The sequence below is a fragment of the Bufo gargarizans genome, chromosome 4, assembly GCF_014858855.1.
Source record: "Bufo gargarizans isolate SCDJY-AF-19 chromosome 4, ASM1485885v1, whole genome shotgun sequence".
In the NCBI taxonomy this organism is placed as follows: domain Eukaryota; kingdom Metazoa; phylum Chordata; class Amphibia; order Anura; family Bufonidae; genus Bufo; species Bufo gargarizans.
In genome coordinates, this window is record NC_058083.1 from 426,058,178 (window position 1) to 426,077,138 (window position 18,961).

The following is an 18,961-nucleotide window of genomic DNA, read 5'->3' on the forward strand; positions in this document are numbered from 1 at the left end:
CTCCAGAACTCTGACCGTGATTGGCTTGCCATCTTTCATAATTGCAATCCCAAAAGGTAAAAACAGCCAGGTGATCCAATAAGGGTCTCATTGCGTGGCTTTTTGCCAGCGTGGTGGCAGAGATATCTTTGTACAGGGCCACAGCAGCTCCCTCAGGTTTAGAGCGGACAGCCTGGGGAAGATCCTCAGGGTCGTGTTAATTAAAGAGCCAATAGAATCTCTTGAGGTGGGTCTCCAGTATGAGGTTTAGGACGCAGAGCTCTAGGTTTGCACTCGATGATAGTTTCCCCAAGCACTGTCCGATCCTAGGAGGGAACCAAAGATGGCGGCCTGGTGCAGAGAATTCTGGCAAGACCTCGATGCGTAGGTTTTTGCCCCAGCTAAGGTTTTCTTGGTCTTCAATATAGTTGAAGGCAGAGTTCAAATGGAGTTCTATAAATTTCTGGCGAATTACCCCATCAAAAGGCAAGTATAGACGACAGCACAGTCTCCATGCAGCCCACCCGCTGCCCCATGTGTCGAAGGTCAGACTTAATTTCTAGGAGCTCTCATCACCGGAGAGATAGCTTGCATGAGATTGGTTTTGAGTCCCCTTGACCACCAGTTGTGTTTAAGGGGAGTCTGTCACCACAATTTGACAATATAAAGTGCTTACATGGCGCTCTAGCACAACTACACAAGATTCCAATGGTACCTTTGTTGTATTCTTCTGACTTTTACTAGCTGAAAAAACTTCTCTGTATGCAAATAAGAACTCGCAAGTGTCCAAGGGCAGGGTTCTTGTTGTAGGTGCCCAGGCTGCTCTGACCTCTATTCATATTTCCCCACCCCAGCCTCTTGCTGGTCCCACCCTATAAGGCCTTCTCATCATTCAAAGTATGCTTGCTTTCAAAAGGATGCCAACTCAGATACAGGTACATCTCAATAAATTAGAAAATAATTGAAAAAGTTAATTTGAGTAATTAAATAAAATAAATAAAAAAAAGTCAAATTCAAATATTCTACAGATTTATTACATACAGAATGATCTAGTGTTTATTTCATTTAATGTTGATTATGGCTTACAGCTAACGGAAACTCAAAAGTTAGTATTTAAGAAAATTAGAATACTGCAAAACAGTTAGACTCATGCTGTCACACTAATCAGCTAATCAACACAAAACACCGGCAAAGGTCACAGGTTAGACTGCTGACTTGACAGTTGTCCATAAGACAGTCACTGACCAGATAAGTCACAAAAGGTCACTTTAAAGAAGGTGGCTGTTTACAGAGTGCAGTATCCAAGCATTTTAATGAAAAGTTGAGTGCAAAGAAAGCCACCACACACAGACATATGTAGGACATGTCCTACAACTGTCACATTCCTTTTGTCAAACCACTCATGACCCAGAAGTGGAGAGTCACACAATCCAAGTTGCTTGAGGCCCAGTGTGAAGTTTCCAGTCAGTGATGGTTTGTGGAGCCATGTAATCCGCTGGTGTTGGGCCACTATGTTATATCAACTCCAAAGTCAGAGCAGCCATCTACTAGGAAATTTTAGAGCACTTGATGCTTTCCTCTGCCGGCAAGCTTTATGAAGATGCCAATTTCATTTTCTAGCAGGGCTTGGTACTTGCCCACAATGCCAAAAGTACCAAATCCAGGTTTAATAACTACGGTATCACCGTGCTTGATTGGCCAGCAAACTCACCTGACCTAAACCCCCATAAAGAATCTAAGGGGTTTTGTTAAGAAGATGAAAGATACCAGACCCAATAATGCAGACGAGCTGAAGGCCACTATCAAAGTAACTTGGGCTTCCATAACACTGCAGCAGTGCCACAGGCTGATCGCCTACATGCAAAAGTAGTCCCGACCAAGTATTGAGTGCATATACTGTAAATATATTTCAGCCAGCATTTCTGTATTAAAAATCTTTTTTTAAATTGGTCTTACATAATATTCTAATTTCTGAGATACCAACTTTGGGGTTTTCATTAGCTGTAAGCCACAAGCAACATCAAAAGAACTTCTTGAAACAGATCACTGCGTGTAATCTTCACTTTTTAAATTGAATTACTGAAACTAACTTTACGATGATATTCAAAATTTATCGAGATGCACCCGTAATCTGCACTTACATTGCCTGACCCTTTCAAATGAGCTGTTGAAATCAATAGGAAGGACTGAATTCTAGAAGAGTGACTAGAAATATTTTATGACCCAGCCCAGGTCTAACAGAAGATTTAGAACTAACTGTAGGTGGGTCTGAAGACACACATGGGATTATGCTATCAGAAGAAAGCCATCCAGGTATGGGACAATGATAACTTTTTGTCTGAGGAACGCCATAATTTTTACAATCACCTTTAGGGAGTGACAAGTAGCAGAAGAGATCCTTAAGGCTTCTTTCACATGAACGCGACCAAATTTTGTCCGGATTCCAGTAAGGGAAACTCGCACCATTTTGCAAGCAAATTTGGTCAGTTTTGTCTGCGAGTTAAGATGCGTTTTTTCACTCAAAAATAAAAAAAAAGTGGTTTACAAACATCTCTTAGCAACTACTTCTATGGGGCCATGGCTGCATGAAAAACGCAGAATATAGAACATGCTGCGTTTTTTTATGCAACGCAGAACTGATGTGTGAAAAACAACGCTCATGTACACAAACCCATTGAAATGAATGGATCCGGATTCAGTACAGGAGCAATGGGTTCGCATCACGCATTGCGCCCACTCAAAAAACTCACTTGTGAAAGGGGCCTAAGGAATGACATTGGAATTAGAAATTAAGAATTTCTTCCCCTTCCTTGACCACAAACCGGAGATACTTCTGAAATTCCGGAAGAATGCGGACATAATGCACCATAAGGGTCATGGTTGACTTGATCAATCTCCATTCTGAATTGGCGATCTGTTAGTTCGGAATAATAACTCTTGAATGTCTGTGACTGAGGTACTGGAATAACAGCTCCTAGTTGAAGAGGATTTTTCACATCTTGCAGCAGGATCAAATCTGTGTCCACAGAATTCCAAAAGATCTTTTATTATAAAAAGATTACCCTGGCATCAATGCTTGTTTTTTCAAATTGTTGGGGTTAAACAGGAAACCTCTTTTATTTGAGGGGGTTAACCAATTGGGGGGGGGGGGGCACAGTCTCACTCTATCCAGTCAGTGCTGACTTGGTCAGACTGAGCAGGGACACCGCCCAACTGGTTAAGGCTACTTTCACACTAGCGTTCGGGTGTCAGCTTGTGAGCTCCGTTTGAAGGGGCTCACAAGCGGACCCGAACGCTTCCGTCCAGCCCTAATGCATTCTGAGTGGACGCGGATCCGCTCAGAATGCATCAGTCTGGCGGCGTTCAGCCTCCGCTCCACTCAGCAGGCAGTCACCCCAACGCTGCCGCCTGGCCGTGCGGATCCGTCCAGACTTACAATGTAAGTCAATGGGGACGGATCAGTTTGAAGATGACACACTATGGCTCAATCTTCAAACTGATCCGTCCACCATTGACTGTCAATGTAAAAGTCTGGACGGATCCGCTCAGGCTACTTTCACACTAGAAAATTTTATACAATATAATGCAGACGGATCCGCTCTGAACGCTAGTGTGAAAGTAGCCCAATACCCCTCAGCCCAGCACCTTTACATCATGTACTCTGCTCTCTGAAATCCCATGGCAGTTTGTCAGTGTTGGGCCTGGCAGAGTCCATGATTTCAGGGCACTGGGCTGGCTTACATTGAGACACGGAAGGAGCGATAACAGCATTCTCAGAAGAACATGGGCACTTGCAGCTCATTTGCATATATCTTCAAACTTTGTTCAACATCAAAAACACAGAAATAAGAAAGAAAGGTACGATCTGTTAACCGTTTATGTCACCTACAGGACAGTGATAACAGTTTAATATGTCCAAAGTAGGTGAGAGATTCCCTTTAAATGATGCAGGGAGTATCAGCGGTTATGTTTTTAGGTTTAGTGGCAGGGAGGGATCTCTGTAACAGGAGTCAATTACAGCTAGTATAGGTAATAATTTGAATAATCGATTAGTTGCCGATTAATTTCTACGATTAATCGATTAATCGGCAAAAACGACAAAATTACAAAACAGAGGTTTATATGATCTTACTTGAAAAAATATGTTCAAAGGCCATATTAAAACAAATTGTGGACGACACTATTATGGGGGGGGGGGGTCTGTGGACGACACTTGAGGGGGATCTGTGGGCGGCGCAGTTATGGAGAGGGGGATCTGTGGGCGGCGCAGTTATGGAGAGGGGGATCTGTGGGCGGCGCAGTTATGGAGAGGGGGATCTGTGGGCGGCGCAGTTATGGAGAGGGGGATCTGTGGGCGGCGCAGTTATGGAGAGGGGGATCTGTGGGCGGCGCAGTTATGGAGAGGGGGATCTGTGGGCGGCGCAGTTATGGAGAGGGGGATCTGTGGGCGGCGCAGTTATGGAGAGGGGGATCTGTGGGCGGCGCAGTTATGGAGAGGGGGATCTGTGGGCGGCGCAGTTATGGAGAGGGGGATCTGTGGGCGGCGCAGTTATGGAGAGGGGGATCTGTGGGCGGCGCAGTTATGGAGAGGGGGATCTGTGGGCGGCGCAGTTATGGAGAGGGGGATATGTGCACTGTTATGGGCATAACAGTGCACAGATCCCTTTCCTCATAACAGTGCACAGATCCCCCTTCCCATAGCAGTGCCATACACAAACCCCCCCTCCTCCCCATAGCAGTGCCATACACAGACCCCCCCTCCTCCCCATAGCAGTGCCATAGACAGATCCTCCCCCCTCCCCATAGCAGTGCTATACACAGACCCCCCTCCCCATAGCAGTGCCATAGACAGATCCTCCCCCCTCCCCATAACAGCCCCGGCCCCGATGCTTATAAGTCGGACTAATCACGTCTGCATCTTTATTTTACCTTTTTACAATGACGCTCCTGTAACAGCCAGGCAGAGCGGACGGCGGCGTAACGTCACTCACGTGACGCACCTGCTCCGCCCAACTCATGAATGAAGGAGGCGGAGCAGGTGCGTCACGTGAGTGAGTGACGTTACGCCGCCGTCCGCTCTGCCTGGCTGTTACAGGAGCGTCATTGTAAATAGGTAAAATAAAGATGCAGCGACCGCCCGCATAGCAACGAATCGGCGATTATTTGATAACTGGATTCGTCGACAACGAATCCAGTTATCGAATATAATCGATTACATTGATTAATCGTTGCAGCCCTAATAAATAATATTATTAATGATATAGCTGCAAGCCGTGACAGGCTGCAGATGGTATAGATACTATTTACTTGCTGAGAAGTAACAGGAATAATACTAGGACATAGGGAAAAGAGGGAGCGACCCACGCCACTGTTTTAATCTGTCTTGTTACCAAAAACCTATAAGTATATTTAAAAGAAAATAATAAATAAAAAAGGAAGGTTTTAGTATTTATAACAGCACATGACAAAAGACATACATGGGCCTGGTTACACCACCGGTTAGTTCACCAATGAACACTGACTGACATTGTCCACATATTGATATACTGTACCGACACTCAGATCACTCCAATAGGACAGAGGAGATAAATCCTCATGCCAGGCTGTGTCTGCAAGGGAAGGCTGGTGGCGAGTGGACAAGGGGCAAGTTACAGTCTAAAGACAGTTCAGCAACTTGAGGAAACGGAAACTGAAAAAAAAGCATCGGCAACATATCTACCACATTACACCCTCCCATCATACGTATAGGTCAGGAATCCTCCTGCCATATACTTCTGACGGAACGCTCGTCACATCCTGTGAACCCAGCCTAACCTCTGGATTTTTAAGCTGATTTAACATGGTTTTTCTCCAGATCTCACCTTCTCCTCGGCTGTGAGCTCTCCGCTATGATTGGATTGCAGCACAGCCAGGGAGTTATCGGCTATCGGCCTGAAAGTTCACAGGTTATCGTTATCGGCTTGGTTCCACGGAGCCAATACATTTTATTGCTGTACGGAAACCGCATTAACGTCAAAGACCATTTCAGGTGACTACCTCTTGAAGCTCATCAAGAGAATGCCAAGAGTGTGCAAAGCAGTAATCAAAGCAAAAGGTGGCAACTTTGAAGAACCTAGAATATGACATATTTTCAGTTGTTTCACACAAATCAACTTCGGATCTATGACCTGAAGGTCAATTTGCTCAAGTATAATGTGTAGTGTATAAAAGTCACTAACACCCTATGCCTCAAACATTGCCTCTGCCAATCTCAAACATCACCACACGAACTGCGCACCTGAAGATTCATGCCATGGAGCGCCTGCATGCAAACCTTACATCACCAAGCACAGGATGGAAAGCAGCTGCCACCAGACTCGAGCAGTAGAAAGGTTTTCGTGGAGTGTCGAGTTACGCTTCTTTCTCTTCATTCTGATGAATGAGTATGGGTAGGGTGAATTGTGCCAACTATAAAGTATGGTAGAGGAGGGATAATGCCATGGGGTTGTTTTTAGGGTTAGCCTAGGCCCCTTAGTCTAGGTATGCTTCAGCCAAGTACAGAGTGGAGTGGTCGTTTAAGGGCATAGGGTCCCATGACTGGTGGGAAACTAAGCAGTAGGACATACACCGATCTAATAGTTATCCCTATTCTGTGGATCCAGGATACACCTTTGAGTCCTGACCTCAACCACATCAAACACTTTTGAAATCAACTAAAATGGAGACAGCAAGCCAGACCCTTTCATTCTACATCAGCATCTGACCTCATAAAAATGCTCTTCTGGATGAATGGTCAAAAATTCTCAGACATTCCAAAATCTTGTAAAAAGCTTTCCAAGGAGTGGAAGCTGTTTTAAATTGGGAGGGGGGGCTCCATATAATGCCAATGCTAATTCACTGACTGGCCATTGAATATAAAAGCTTTTATTTAAAAGGAAACCCGTCATCAACGTTATGCTGCCCTCAAAGTAGTGACAGACATGCTGATTTCAGCAATGTGTCATTCATGCGCAATATGAAAGTGCTTGCCAAGAACCTGCATCATAATTATTGCAGCCCAAGCCTAGAAAAGACTGCCTGAGAAGAGTCATGTTATTCATGAGATTCAGCTCTCCCCACCCATCTGCTAATGATTGACAACCATATTCTCATTTTCCCCCTAGGAGAGAACTGCCAATGCAGCTACCTATGCACCACACTATTGAATACAAAGATGGCTAGACCACTTTATAAACAACCAATTTTACCTTTTGCGTCACCCCCATCTCTTGAGCGCAGGGCCCTCACTCCTAGTGTTCCAATTATATACACAAGTCTATAATTCTGTAATGTCTATTTTGATTTGTACATGGGTCCTGTGAATTGTATAGCGCTGTGGAAAATGGTGGTGCTATATAATAGTAATTATTTTTATCAATCATCAAGTGGGCAGGGCAAACAGGAGTTTATGAAGGAGAAACCAGGAGATCATGAACAACCAGACTTTTCACAAGGTAGAAGCTAGAATGGAGTGGGTAGAAGGAGGAGTTATGTCACTAGTAACATGTTGCCAATAGTCAAGTGGCTCTAAGCCAGGAGTGCACAACCCGCAGTTTGCAGCGCCAGTCTGCCTGGACAGAAACAAGGCTGATCGTCTGCCTGTGGCATCAGCAGTGCTCCTCGGTTCAGCACTCCAGCAGGACCCAGGTCAAATCTCTGGCTGCCAGTGATAGCCATGTACTCCGAGATTTCTTTGATGTCTTGGGGGAACACATGTGGCAAAAAGTAAAATGTATCTAGGGACCAGGCAAGTATAATAAAACAGTTGCAAGAAAAAGTATGTGAACCCTTTGGAATGATATGGATTTCTGCACAAACTGGTCATAAAATGTCATCTGAGCTTCATCTAAGTCACAACAATAGACAATCACAGTCTGCTTAAACAAATAACACACAAAGAATTAAATGTTACCATGTTGTTATTGAACACGCCATGTAAACATTCACAGTGCAGGTGGAAAAAGTATGTGAACCCCTAGACTGATATCTCCAAGAGCTAATTGGAGTGAGGCGTCAGCCAACTGGAGTCCAATCAATGAGATGAGATTGGAGGTGTTGGTTACAACTGCCCTGCTGTATAAAAAACACACACCAGTTCTGGGTTTGCTTTTCACAAGAAGCATTGCCTGATGTGAATGATGCTTCACACAAAAGAGCTCTCTGAAGACCTACGATTCAGAATTGTTAACTTGCATAAAGCTGGAAAGTGTTATAAAAGTATCTCCAAAAGCCTTGCTGTTCATCATTCCACGATAAGACAAATATTCTACAAATGGAGAAAGTTCAGCACTGCTGCTACTCTCCCTAGGAGTGGCCGTCCTGTAAAGATGACTGCAAGAGCACAGCGCAGACTGCTCAATAAAGTGAAGAAGAATCCTAGAGTGTCAGCAAAAGACTTACAAAAGTCTCTGGCATATGCCAACATCCCCGTTAGCAAATCTACAATACGTAAGACACTAAACAAGAATGGATTTCATTGGGAGGGGGGTGAGAGATACGACAGAGGAAGCCACTGCTGTAAAAAACATTGCTGCCCATTTTCAGTTTGCACAAAAGCACCTGGATGTTCCACAGCAGTACTGGCAAAATATTCTGTGGACAGATGAAATCAAAGTTCAGTTGTTTGGAAGAAACACACAACACTATGTGTTGAGAAAAAGAGGCACAGCACACCAACATCAAAACCTCATCCCAACTGTGAAGTATGGTGGTGGGGGCATCATGGTTTGGGGCTGCTTTGCTGCATCAGGGCCTGGATGGATTGCTATCATCGAAGGAAAAATGAACTCCCAAGTTTATCAAGACATTTTGCAGGAGAATTTAAGGCCATCTGTCCACCAGCTGAAGCTCAACAGAAGATGGGTGTTGCAACAGGACAACGACCCAAAGCATAGAAGTAAATCAACAACAGAATGGCTTAAACAGAAGAAAATACGCCTTCTGGAGTGGCCCAGTCAGAGTCCTGACCTCAACTCGATTGAGATGCTGTGGCATGACCTCAAGAAAGCGATTCACACCAGACATCCCAAGAACATTGCTGAACTGAAACAGTTCTGTAAAGAGGAATGGTCAAGAATTACTCCTGACCGTTGTGCACGTCTGATCTGCAACCAGTTATTAAATCCAAGGGTTCACATACTTTTTCCCCCTGCACTGTGAATGTTTACATGGTGTGTTCAATAAAAGCATGGTAACATTTAATTATTTGCGTGTTATTAGTTTAAGCAGACTGTGATTGTCCATTGTTGTGACTTAGATGAAGATCAGATCACATTTTGACCAATTTGTGCAGAAATCCATATCATTCCAAAGGGTTCACATACTTTTTCTTGCAACTGTATATGAGGAGCCTGGGCATTGCGGGAAGGTCGTTATAGGGGTTGGATAACTCTTTTATGGTACTTTCACAGGTTTTTTATTTTCTGGTATTGAGTTCTGTCACACAGGCTCAACACAGGAAAAAAACTTATCAGTTTTATCCCAATGCATTCTGAACGGAGCAATCCGTTCAGTATGGCATCGGGATGTCTTCAGCTCAGTCCCGCTTACATTTTTTGGCCGGAGAAATACTACAGCATGATGCCGTTTTCTGTTTGGTCAAAAATCCTGAACACTTGCCGGAATGCATTGAAATACATTAATGCCGGATCCGGCCCCAAGTATTCCAGAAAAACGGATCCGGTTTTGCGGTTTGTGCATGCGCAGACCTTTAAAAGTGTGAAAGATAAATACCGGATCCATCTGGCAAATGCATCGGTTTTCATCCGGATTGCCGGATTCAGCAGGCAGTTATTTTTGACTGGAGAAAATGCATGCAGTAATTTCTCCCCCACCAATCAAAAAAATAAAACGATTTCTGACAAACTGATCATAACTGATGCTCTAAAAATACGGATCAGTTATTTTAAGTAGGGATCTCATCTTATAAATTTGTTATTCTGTCAGTTTGCATTTTTAAAGAAAGACGAGCTATAGTTTAAAAAGCCAATGTATCTATAAAAAAAATAAAAAAATAAAATAAAAATTGAGATCCCATAGCTTTCTACTGGGCATGCGCGGGATCTCGGAAGGTCGGGGACAGCAGAAGCCGCCCAGCGAAGTGAATATTGATGAGCTGGGCAGCGCTTCAAAACGGCAGTTGGGGCGAGGCTGGCTGGGCGCAAGTGAACTGAAACGCCGCCCCTTGGGCAGAAAGAAGACGATTCTATCAGGTTATAAAACATCAGTTTACTGTATTTATAAGGTGGACAGGGGTTAGACTTATATGATTTTAATACACATTAGAAGACCTGTGCAGATAGATTATATATATATAGCTAAATATGCTTATTGGGCCTGTCAGTGTCCCTTTAAGCCCCCATTACACTTTACAATTTTCAGGCCCGATTCCTGATAACTGGCCTGTTTAATTGTGCCACCGATTAGCTGATAAACGAGCAATAACTTGTTTGTCGTCTGATATGCACAGTTATAGGCAGACCCATACCTCCCAACCGTTCCAGATCCAGTAGGACAACGCCAGATTTTGGTGGCTATCCCACAGTGCTAGGAGGGTTGAGGTATGTCTAATTTGCATCTTGATCCCGAGTACGCAGATACAGTTGAATGCAGTGGTGAAGCAGGGAACCATCAACTGCTTCACCATTTAGCAGGTACAATGCAGTGACATCATCCTTGCTGGTCGGTGTAGAAGCGTGCAGGTCCGGGAACCAGCCTGTGCACTACTCCGACATAGCCCAGCAAGGGCGAAGTGTTACTGCATCAAATCTGTTGGGGAGCACAGGATGTGGTCCAATCATACGAGGAACAAGGCTAGGTGAGAATTACAAAAAAAAATAAAAAGTATTAACAGTATGGGAGGACATTACTGTAAGGGAGGCATGACTACTGTGTAAGGGCAAAATGTGGACATTACTACTGTGGGGGGGCACAAACAGTTACCATTGAGTGCACTAAGGAGACTGGATGGAATTTGGCGTGTATAGCTAGCCATTCGGTGGAGTTAGAACCGTGGCATGGTATGAAAAAAATAAATAAAAAATTGCTCCAGCGTGCTTAATGCGCCGCCAACATTGTCAGCCTACCTTGAGCTTTTCAGAAGTTGAGAGGTAGGTATAGGCAAACATGTCGCTATGTAGTCAGAGATATGCTGCCGATAATCAACAGAACTAATTGAGAGGAACGGCTGCAGTAGCATTTATTTATTATTTATTTATTTTGCTGCAGGCCTATTATACAAGCAATGCAAACAACCATTGAGCGGCACTTTATTTGCAGACCCCTGAAAAATAGATTGGTCTGGGGGCCGCATTGTCGCATCAAAAAAAGGTTGAGCCACTCCTGTTCTAGGCTATATAGGTAAAGCCCATAAGTGCATCCTTGAGCCTAAATGCTGCTGTGTGGGTTAGGATTTAGGGTTACGGCTTTAATGAGAATCTCCTTTTAACCACTCCATGCTAGTCTGCTATAGACCTAACAGGCTACTTTACCGACACCAGAGGGAGGACCAGTGGCATGCCGGGAGAGGGGTCTGCCCCCAGACTGGAGGGAGCAACAGTTCACTGCCTGCCATTCAGACTCGTAGGCCAGAAGCCTATGGGGCAGGTGAACACAATGACTTCACCAAGACCTTGACTCTGACGCTCGGTTCACACCTGAGCGTTTTACAGCGCGTTCAAACGCGCTGTAAAACGCTCAACACATGAAAACCAATGCTTCCCTATGGCCCTGGTTCACACTTGAGCGTTTTACAGCGCGGTTGAACGCGATGAAAAACGCCCTACGCTCAAAAGAGTTCTTGAGCTTCTTTGGGGCGTTTTGTCGCGCGTTCCTGTACATAGACTTTCGTGAACGCGCGACAATGGCCGTTCGCTTGTCTCTGTATGCGCAATTGTAAACGCTGGTACAATCGCGCATACAGAGCGCTCCATCGCGAACGCTCAGGTGTGAACCCAGGGTGATCCAGCGCAGAGACCGAATTGAAGCAACAGAAAGATAATAGACCTCCAAGGAAGACCGTGATAGGCCGAAACGTCCGGTCACATAATCCAATACCCATAATCAATTGCGCTTCAGAGATACTACTGGATCATGAAGTTCACCGAGACCTAGTGACACCAGGCACAGTGATTGACCGAGACTGCAGAACTCTGGACAGAGAGAGGAACAGGTGATTATTTCTATATTTTTTTATACATGCTAATGCTGGAAGCACTCAGGCCACTACAGTGGTGTGGGGGGGGGGGGGGGGCATTATGTATTCTAATAACAGAGGGGTTATTACATTTTCTAATAATACAGAGGGAGCCATGATATATTCTAATACAGAGGAGGGGGCAATTACATATTCTAATAATACAGAGGGGGGCATATGTATATACTACCAATACAGAGGGGGGCATTACACATATGGGCACTACAGGGAGCCATAACTAGGGGTGCACTGCAGTGGGGTATTATAAATACTGGGGCATTATAATTACTGGAGACACTAAGTGAGTTTTATTACTACTGGGGGCTCTACAAAGGGCCTTACAGAGACCTTGTTACTACTGGGGGCTCTACAGAGGGCCTTACAGAGACCTTGTTACTAGTGGGGGCTCTACAGAGGGCTTCATTTGTACTAGGGGCCCTTATGGTGAGGCATTATAAATATTAGGAGGTGGCATTGTTATAGAGCACATATATTATAGCTCCCTCTGTATTAGTAGATATTATAGCCCACCCCATATTATTACAATATATAATAGCCCCAGCTCCATATTAGATTATGGCTCCCTATGTATTACTAGAATATATGATGGCCCCGCCCCCATATTAGAATATATTATGGCTCCCTCTGTATTATTAGACGAGAAAGTCTACCTCAGAAGAGACATCTATGGATGTAAGAGGCATGTGTAGTATCCTGTACGTTTCATAGCGATGTATGTAATGTCCTACCAAATAGCTCTTTAACAATAGGGATGGGGGAGGGGTTGGATTGAGAACTTGGCACAGGGCCTTCTCTCTGCTCACCAAGAACAGTGCCGTCCATTTCATAGCAGCTGTGCTCCATTATTATTATTATTATTTTTTTTTTTTTTTTTATATATATACCACTTCCCCAATTTAGCCACCGACAATCAGATAAAAAAAAAAAAAAAAAAAAAATGGTTCTCAGACTTGAGACACTAAAACAAAAAAAATTTGCAAATATTTAGTAAAACTAAAATAAAAAAACATTAGGTATCACCGCGTCCATAAGAATCTGCTCTATAAAAATAACCCCCCAACCCCTCAGATGAACACAGTAAAAAAAAAAAAAAAAAAATTATTTGGTCACCTTACATCACAAAATGTTATATGCCCCCCAAAATAGTGCCAATAAAACAGTCCTCTCTTCCCGCAAAAAGTGAGCCCTTCCCGCAAAAACTATGGAGATACTAAAATGTTTGGTTTTTTTTGTTTATAAAGAGATAATATAGTGTAAAACATAAATAACAAAAAAGTTGACATTAAGTATCACTGTTTCCGTAAGAATTTGCTCTATAAAAATACTTTTTTTCCCCCCCTTTTAGCTGCCTGTTATACATCCACAGATGGTTTCCCTTACGGGACCCTATGCGGATGTTTATACATAAGGAATCTGGGTATATGGGGTAGTTTTCTGGGAAATTACTGGTATACTTTTGCTATTGCTTTTTTTTTTTTATATTCTTGTATTGGGCAAGACAAGTTGTGGGGATCTCATACCTTGTTTGTCAGCAGGTGAGCTACTTGTCGCAGCACCTACCTGCATTTTTATTTTTTGATTACCTAATAAAGTTTTCATATTATTCATATGTGTGTCCCTACAGGTTTTTTGGTGTTTTATGTGATGTCATGCATTCTTCCAACAGGTTGTTGGTTTAATAGGTTGTACTATGTATTATATTGAAATTTTCTTATAAAAATGACTTTTTTACTTCATTTTTCCAGTGTCATCAAGTACAATATGTGACAAAAAAAAAAAAAAAAAAACACACAACAACAATCTCCGAATGGCCTGGATAAGTCAAAGCATTTTAAAGTTATCACCACTTAAAGTGACACTGGTCAGATTTTCAAAAAATAAATAAAAAAATTGCCTGGTACTTAAGGTGAAATAAGGCTGTGTCTTAAAGGGGTTAAAGGTAAAGTGTGTCACATAGCAAACTGGTGACATGGCTGCAAAGGGATGAAAGCACTGAGACTATATAGACCTCTACTCCAGGGGTGGCCAACCTGTGGCTCTCGAGCTGTTGTAAAACTACAGTTCCCACCATGCCCTGCTGTAGGCGGATAGCTATAGGCAGTCTGGGCATGCTGGGAGTTGTAGTTTTGCAACAGCTGGAGAGCCGCAGGTTGGCTATCCCCGCTCTACTGTGTCAATGGCCAGAATTACGTAAAAAATGCTTTTTATTGTCATTGTGGCCGGTCAAAGGAGCATTCCCATATTGAAACACAGGGCTCTCTCCATCCTTTTCATCCCAGCCCGGGGACAACGGGAGGCAGGAGAAAGCGAAAGTAGCGGAACTACGCTATTTGACACCTCCCATGGACTTGAATGGGAGTTGCGCAAATGGCATAACCCTGGAAGCTATTCTCTCAGTGGCCTCCTGGCTTCCCTGCATCAGGACAAAGAGGCTGGAGAGCGCCCGGCGGACATGTGCCCCAGCCCAACGCCTCTGCTACACAACCCTTCGTGAATGATTGACAGCTCTACAAGCCCTGCTGAAAACCTGTGTGTGTACCATCAGGGACAGAGATACAGCTTACTTGTCAGTGACTGCACAGTATGAGTGGGGCCAGAGTGAGTGGTATCTCTGTCAATCACAGTACATGCGCAGGTTTTCAGCAGGGCTCAGAGAGATCATGCATGCCGGGGCACTTTAGTGCCTCATTCACGAACCTGTGACCCTTCACGGTGACAATAAAAAGCATTTTTAAGAAGGTTGCAGCCATGGACAAGTACAATAAAGGTCTGGATGGACTCCGTTTCTGTATCTATGTAGCCATGTCACCAGTTTCCCTTCAAATTCCTGCAATAACTGGAAAACTTGGTTATGCTTTTAATAAGAAATCTATCAATTTGTCCTGAGAAAAAAATATTGCCTTTAGGCTACATTCACATGAACGTATTTTGTTTCCATGTCCGTTCCCTTTGCGGATAGGATGCGGACCCATTTATTTCAATGGGACGGCAAAAAAAGCCGACAGCACACCGTGTGTTATCCTCATCCGTTGCGTAGCCCCGCAAAATATATAATAAAAATATATATATATCTCGTCCTATTAGTGTTCGTTTTGCGGACAAGGCTAGGCATTGTTACAACACACAAAGCCGTAAAGGGACATCATCCTTTTTTGCAGATCCGCAATTTGTGGACCACAAAACACATACGGTCGTGTAAATGTAGCCCAAGGCCTCATGCATACGACCGGTGTGTGTTTTGCGGTCCGCAGAACACAGATGGCGTCTGTGTGCTTTCCGCAATATGCAGAGCGGCGCAGACAGCGATTGATACAACTGCCTATTCTTGTCTGCAAAATGGACAATAGGAAAGGTTATATTTTTTTTTGCAAACCACAGAACGGAGGAACGGATGCGGAAAGTACACGGAGTGCTGTCTGCATCTTTTGCGGCCCCATTGAAGTGAATGGGTCCGCATCCGAGTGTGCATGAGGCCTTGGTCAGATCCTCTTTCATGGATGCCCCGAGAGCAGAGAACCACCTCTCTACTACCCTGTTGGTGGCAAAGCAGTGACCACACCGGCAACATCTCTGACAGTAACAAGAGCCTTTGATTGAATTCATGTCCTAAGGCTCCTTTCACACCTGCGTTCAGGTGTCCGCTCGTGAGCTCTGTTTGAAGGGGCTCGCAAGCAGCCCTGAACGCAGCCGTCTGGCCCTAATGCATTCTCAGTGGAGGCGGATCCACTGAGAATGCATCCACCTGCCAGCGCTCAGCCTCCACTCCGCTCAGTGAGCGGACACCTGAACGCAGGTTCGGGTGTCCGCCTGGCCGTGCGGAGGCGAGCGGATCCGTTCCGACTTATAATGGAAGTCAATGGGGACGGATCCGCTTGAAGATGACACCATATGGCTCAATCTTCAAGCGGATCCGTCCCCCATTGACTTTCAATGTAAAGTCTGAACGGATCCGCTCAGGCTACTTTCACACTTAGAAAATTTTTCTAAGTTATAATGCAGACGGATCCGTACTGAACGGAGCCACCGTCTGCATTAATATGAGCTGATCCGTTCAGAACGGATCCGATCGAACGCTAGTGTGAAAGTAGCCTAACACTTCTAAACTTCCTAAGAAAAAGAATTCTACAATAATAAGAAATTTTTTTCAAAGACCGAGTCAGATTTGTTACACCCCCCCCCAGCCACAATTAGAACCGAGCACAACTCCCACTCCACAGTCCTGTCAAAAAGAATCCATAATACCTACAAAATGACAGACTGCAAATAAGGAATAAAGAAGATATATTTCACAAAAACAAATCTTTATTAATGCATATAATAAATGCCCATCACAACCGAAAAGGTAGCGAGTAGTGTTGAGCGAACTTGTGTTTTAATGTTTTAAGTTCGGCGTCGGGTTAACAAAAGAATCGCGTTATGGATTCCGCTACCACGGACCATAACTTGGTCCGTGGTAGCAGAATCCATAACGCAAATTTTCCATAACCTGAACCCAAACTTTAGACACTGAACTTAAAACACAAGTTAGCTCAACACTAGTAGCGAGCGATATTTCTACCCTACTTATAAAAGAGACCCCGTCACCTAGAAAACCGTCAGCGGTACCTTAATGTCTTCTGTGGCACGATTCCAAAGTTGCTTGTGCTTTGCCAAAAATATTTATCCAACTGTCTGCACTATGTAAACTGTGGTCTTGAAGTCAAGGGGGCAGTAGCTTTCTCACTTGAAGTCAAGCTCACAGCGCCCCCAAGTTCTTATTTCTTCAATGCTGGACGCCAGAATGTAGTCTCACGTATGGCCCGTCCCCACAGTTTCCACAGCTGTGAGAGCATCTCACTGAACACTCAGGCACATGAAAAAATTTTACTCTCCTTAATCTACTTGTTTGCGCAGCCGGCATCTCTTGTCTTCTTCTTTGAGGAACAGGACCTGTGGTGACCTCACTGTGCTCATCACATGGTCCATCACATGATCTTTTACCATGGTGATGAGCGTAGTGACATCATCAAAGGTCTTATTCCTCAAAGAAGAAGACAGAAGAGATGCCGGCTACGCGAACAAGTGGATTAAGGCAAGTTAAATTATTTTTTATTTTTTTTAACCCCTCCAGCCCTATTGTACTATGCATTCTGTATTCAGAATGCTATTATTTTCCCTTAGAACCATGTTAAACGGGAAAATAATAATGATCGGGTCCCCATCACGATCGTCTCCTAGCAACCGTGCGTTAAAGGCGCACCGCATCCGCACTTGCTTGCGATTTTCACGCAGCCCCATTCACTTCTATAGGGGCCTGCGCTGCGTGAAAAAAATAAAAAATAAAACACACAATATATTACATGCTGCGATTTTCACGCAACACACAAGTGATGCGTAAAAATCACTGCTCGTGTGCACAGCCCCATAGAAATGAATGGGTCAGAATTCAGTGCGGGTGCAATGCGTTCACCTCACGCATTGCACCCGCGCGGAATACTCGCCCGTGTGAAAGGGGCATAATGGTCTCTGTTATAATTAGAGCAGCAATATCACCCGCCACCGTTGCGATGGGCAGTTTATATTTCATGTACTATAGTTTCTGTGATATTGTCTTTATTCCTTACATGATGCCACACACCTGAAGCCAGCATGTCACCCCTGCCAGGGGGCTCAGCATACAGCTCATGCCAGGTTGCTTTGAAGTGACACTCTACAACTTGTCATTCCAGGGTGAAGGGAAGGGATTCCATGCCACCACCTGCTAGCCTCCCGCCCGTGCCCTGACCTAGAGCCTGCTCGGGGCCTGCTCCCGTCTGAGGCCTATGCTGGCATCTGCCTCTGCAGCTTCCCTCGGGAGGGGCACTCACCTCGGTGGGTTGGCTAATTTCGAACAGGTCCAGCCGGTTGGCGTTCCAGTGGTTAATTATGTCGGCCAGTTTGCGGCGCTCCTCTTCCCGGCTCCCCGACATGACTTCCCTTCACTGAACAGTCACCCAGCTGGAAAGGTGCAAAGGAAAGAAGGCAAAGCGGCTATGTATTTCCCCGAGGTTGTAAGGATCCGTCCGTCGTCCTTGGGAGCCGGAGCGGCAGGACGTAGCCCCACCGTGGAGTCAGCACCCGAACGTAACCATCACCGCCAGACCCCGGCCACAAGCGGAAGAGACCTGTCTGCTTCTAGGACCGGCCAACCATGATCACGTCCACAAACAATACAAAAGGAGATTCCAGGCGAGTTCCTTCAGGCATCTGCGCTTCCTTATCGCCCTGTGTCCCCTCCTCCCGTGCACGTCACTCCCCGCGCGCTCCCGCGTCGCCCTTTATTCCTGGACGCGCCCACTCCTGTGTGGAGAGGAGCCTGAATTCCTGGACGCGCCCACTCCTGTGAGGAGAGGAGCGCCTGAATTCCTGAAGCCGGGCCTGCACCTCCCAGTTCCCAGGTCAACAGCTGAGGGAGGCAGACCGGGCTGTGTTCACACCACGGAGGACGTCCATGTGCATTCCTTAGTTTGCAGAATAGAACATCTGGCCCTTCATAGAACAGTCCTATCCTTGTCCGTAAGGTGAACAATAAATAGGACGTTTTATGTTTTTGCGGAAAGGACATAAGGAAATAAATGCACATGGAGTAACTTCCGTTTTTTATGCGGACCCGTTGAAGTGAATGGTTCCGCATATGGTCCGTAAAAAACCCCGAAAAGGACACAGAAAGAAAATACGTTCGTGTGCAAGAGGCCTAAGGCCCCTTTTACACGAGCAAGTTTTCCGCGTGGG

The 18,961-nt window shown here is 44.8% G+C and overlaps 1 protein-coding gene across 12 annotated transcripts in view; it reads right to left on the reverse strand.

The window, feature by feature from the left end:
• The window catches only part of AFDN (afadin, adherens junction formation factor), a 296,787-nt gene extending 278,276 nt beyond the window's left edge, over positions 1-18,511 (reverse strand). For 5 of the 12 annotated variants that reach the window (XM_044289638.1, XM_044289639.1, XM_044289640.1 and 2 more), the window contains exon 1: positions 18,058-18,511. In XM_044289638.1, the coding sequence (XP_044145573.1) occupies positions 18,058-18,159 (102 nt within the window). In that variant the 5' untranslated portion in view covers positions 18,160-18,511. The remainder of the gene's footprint in view (positions 1-18,057) is intronic. The other 7 variants (XM_044289647.1, XM_044289646.1, XM_044289641.1 and 4 more) reach the window with 2 other exon arrangements.
• Positions 18,512-18,961: the final 450 nt, after the last annotated feature.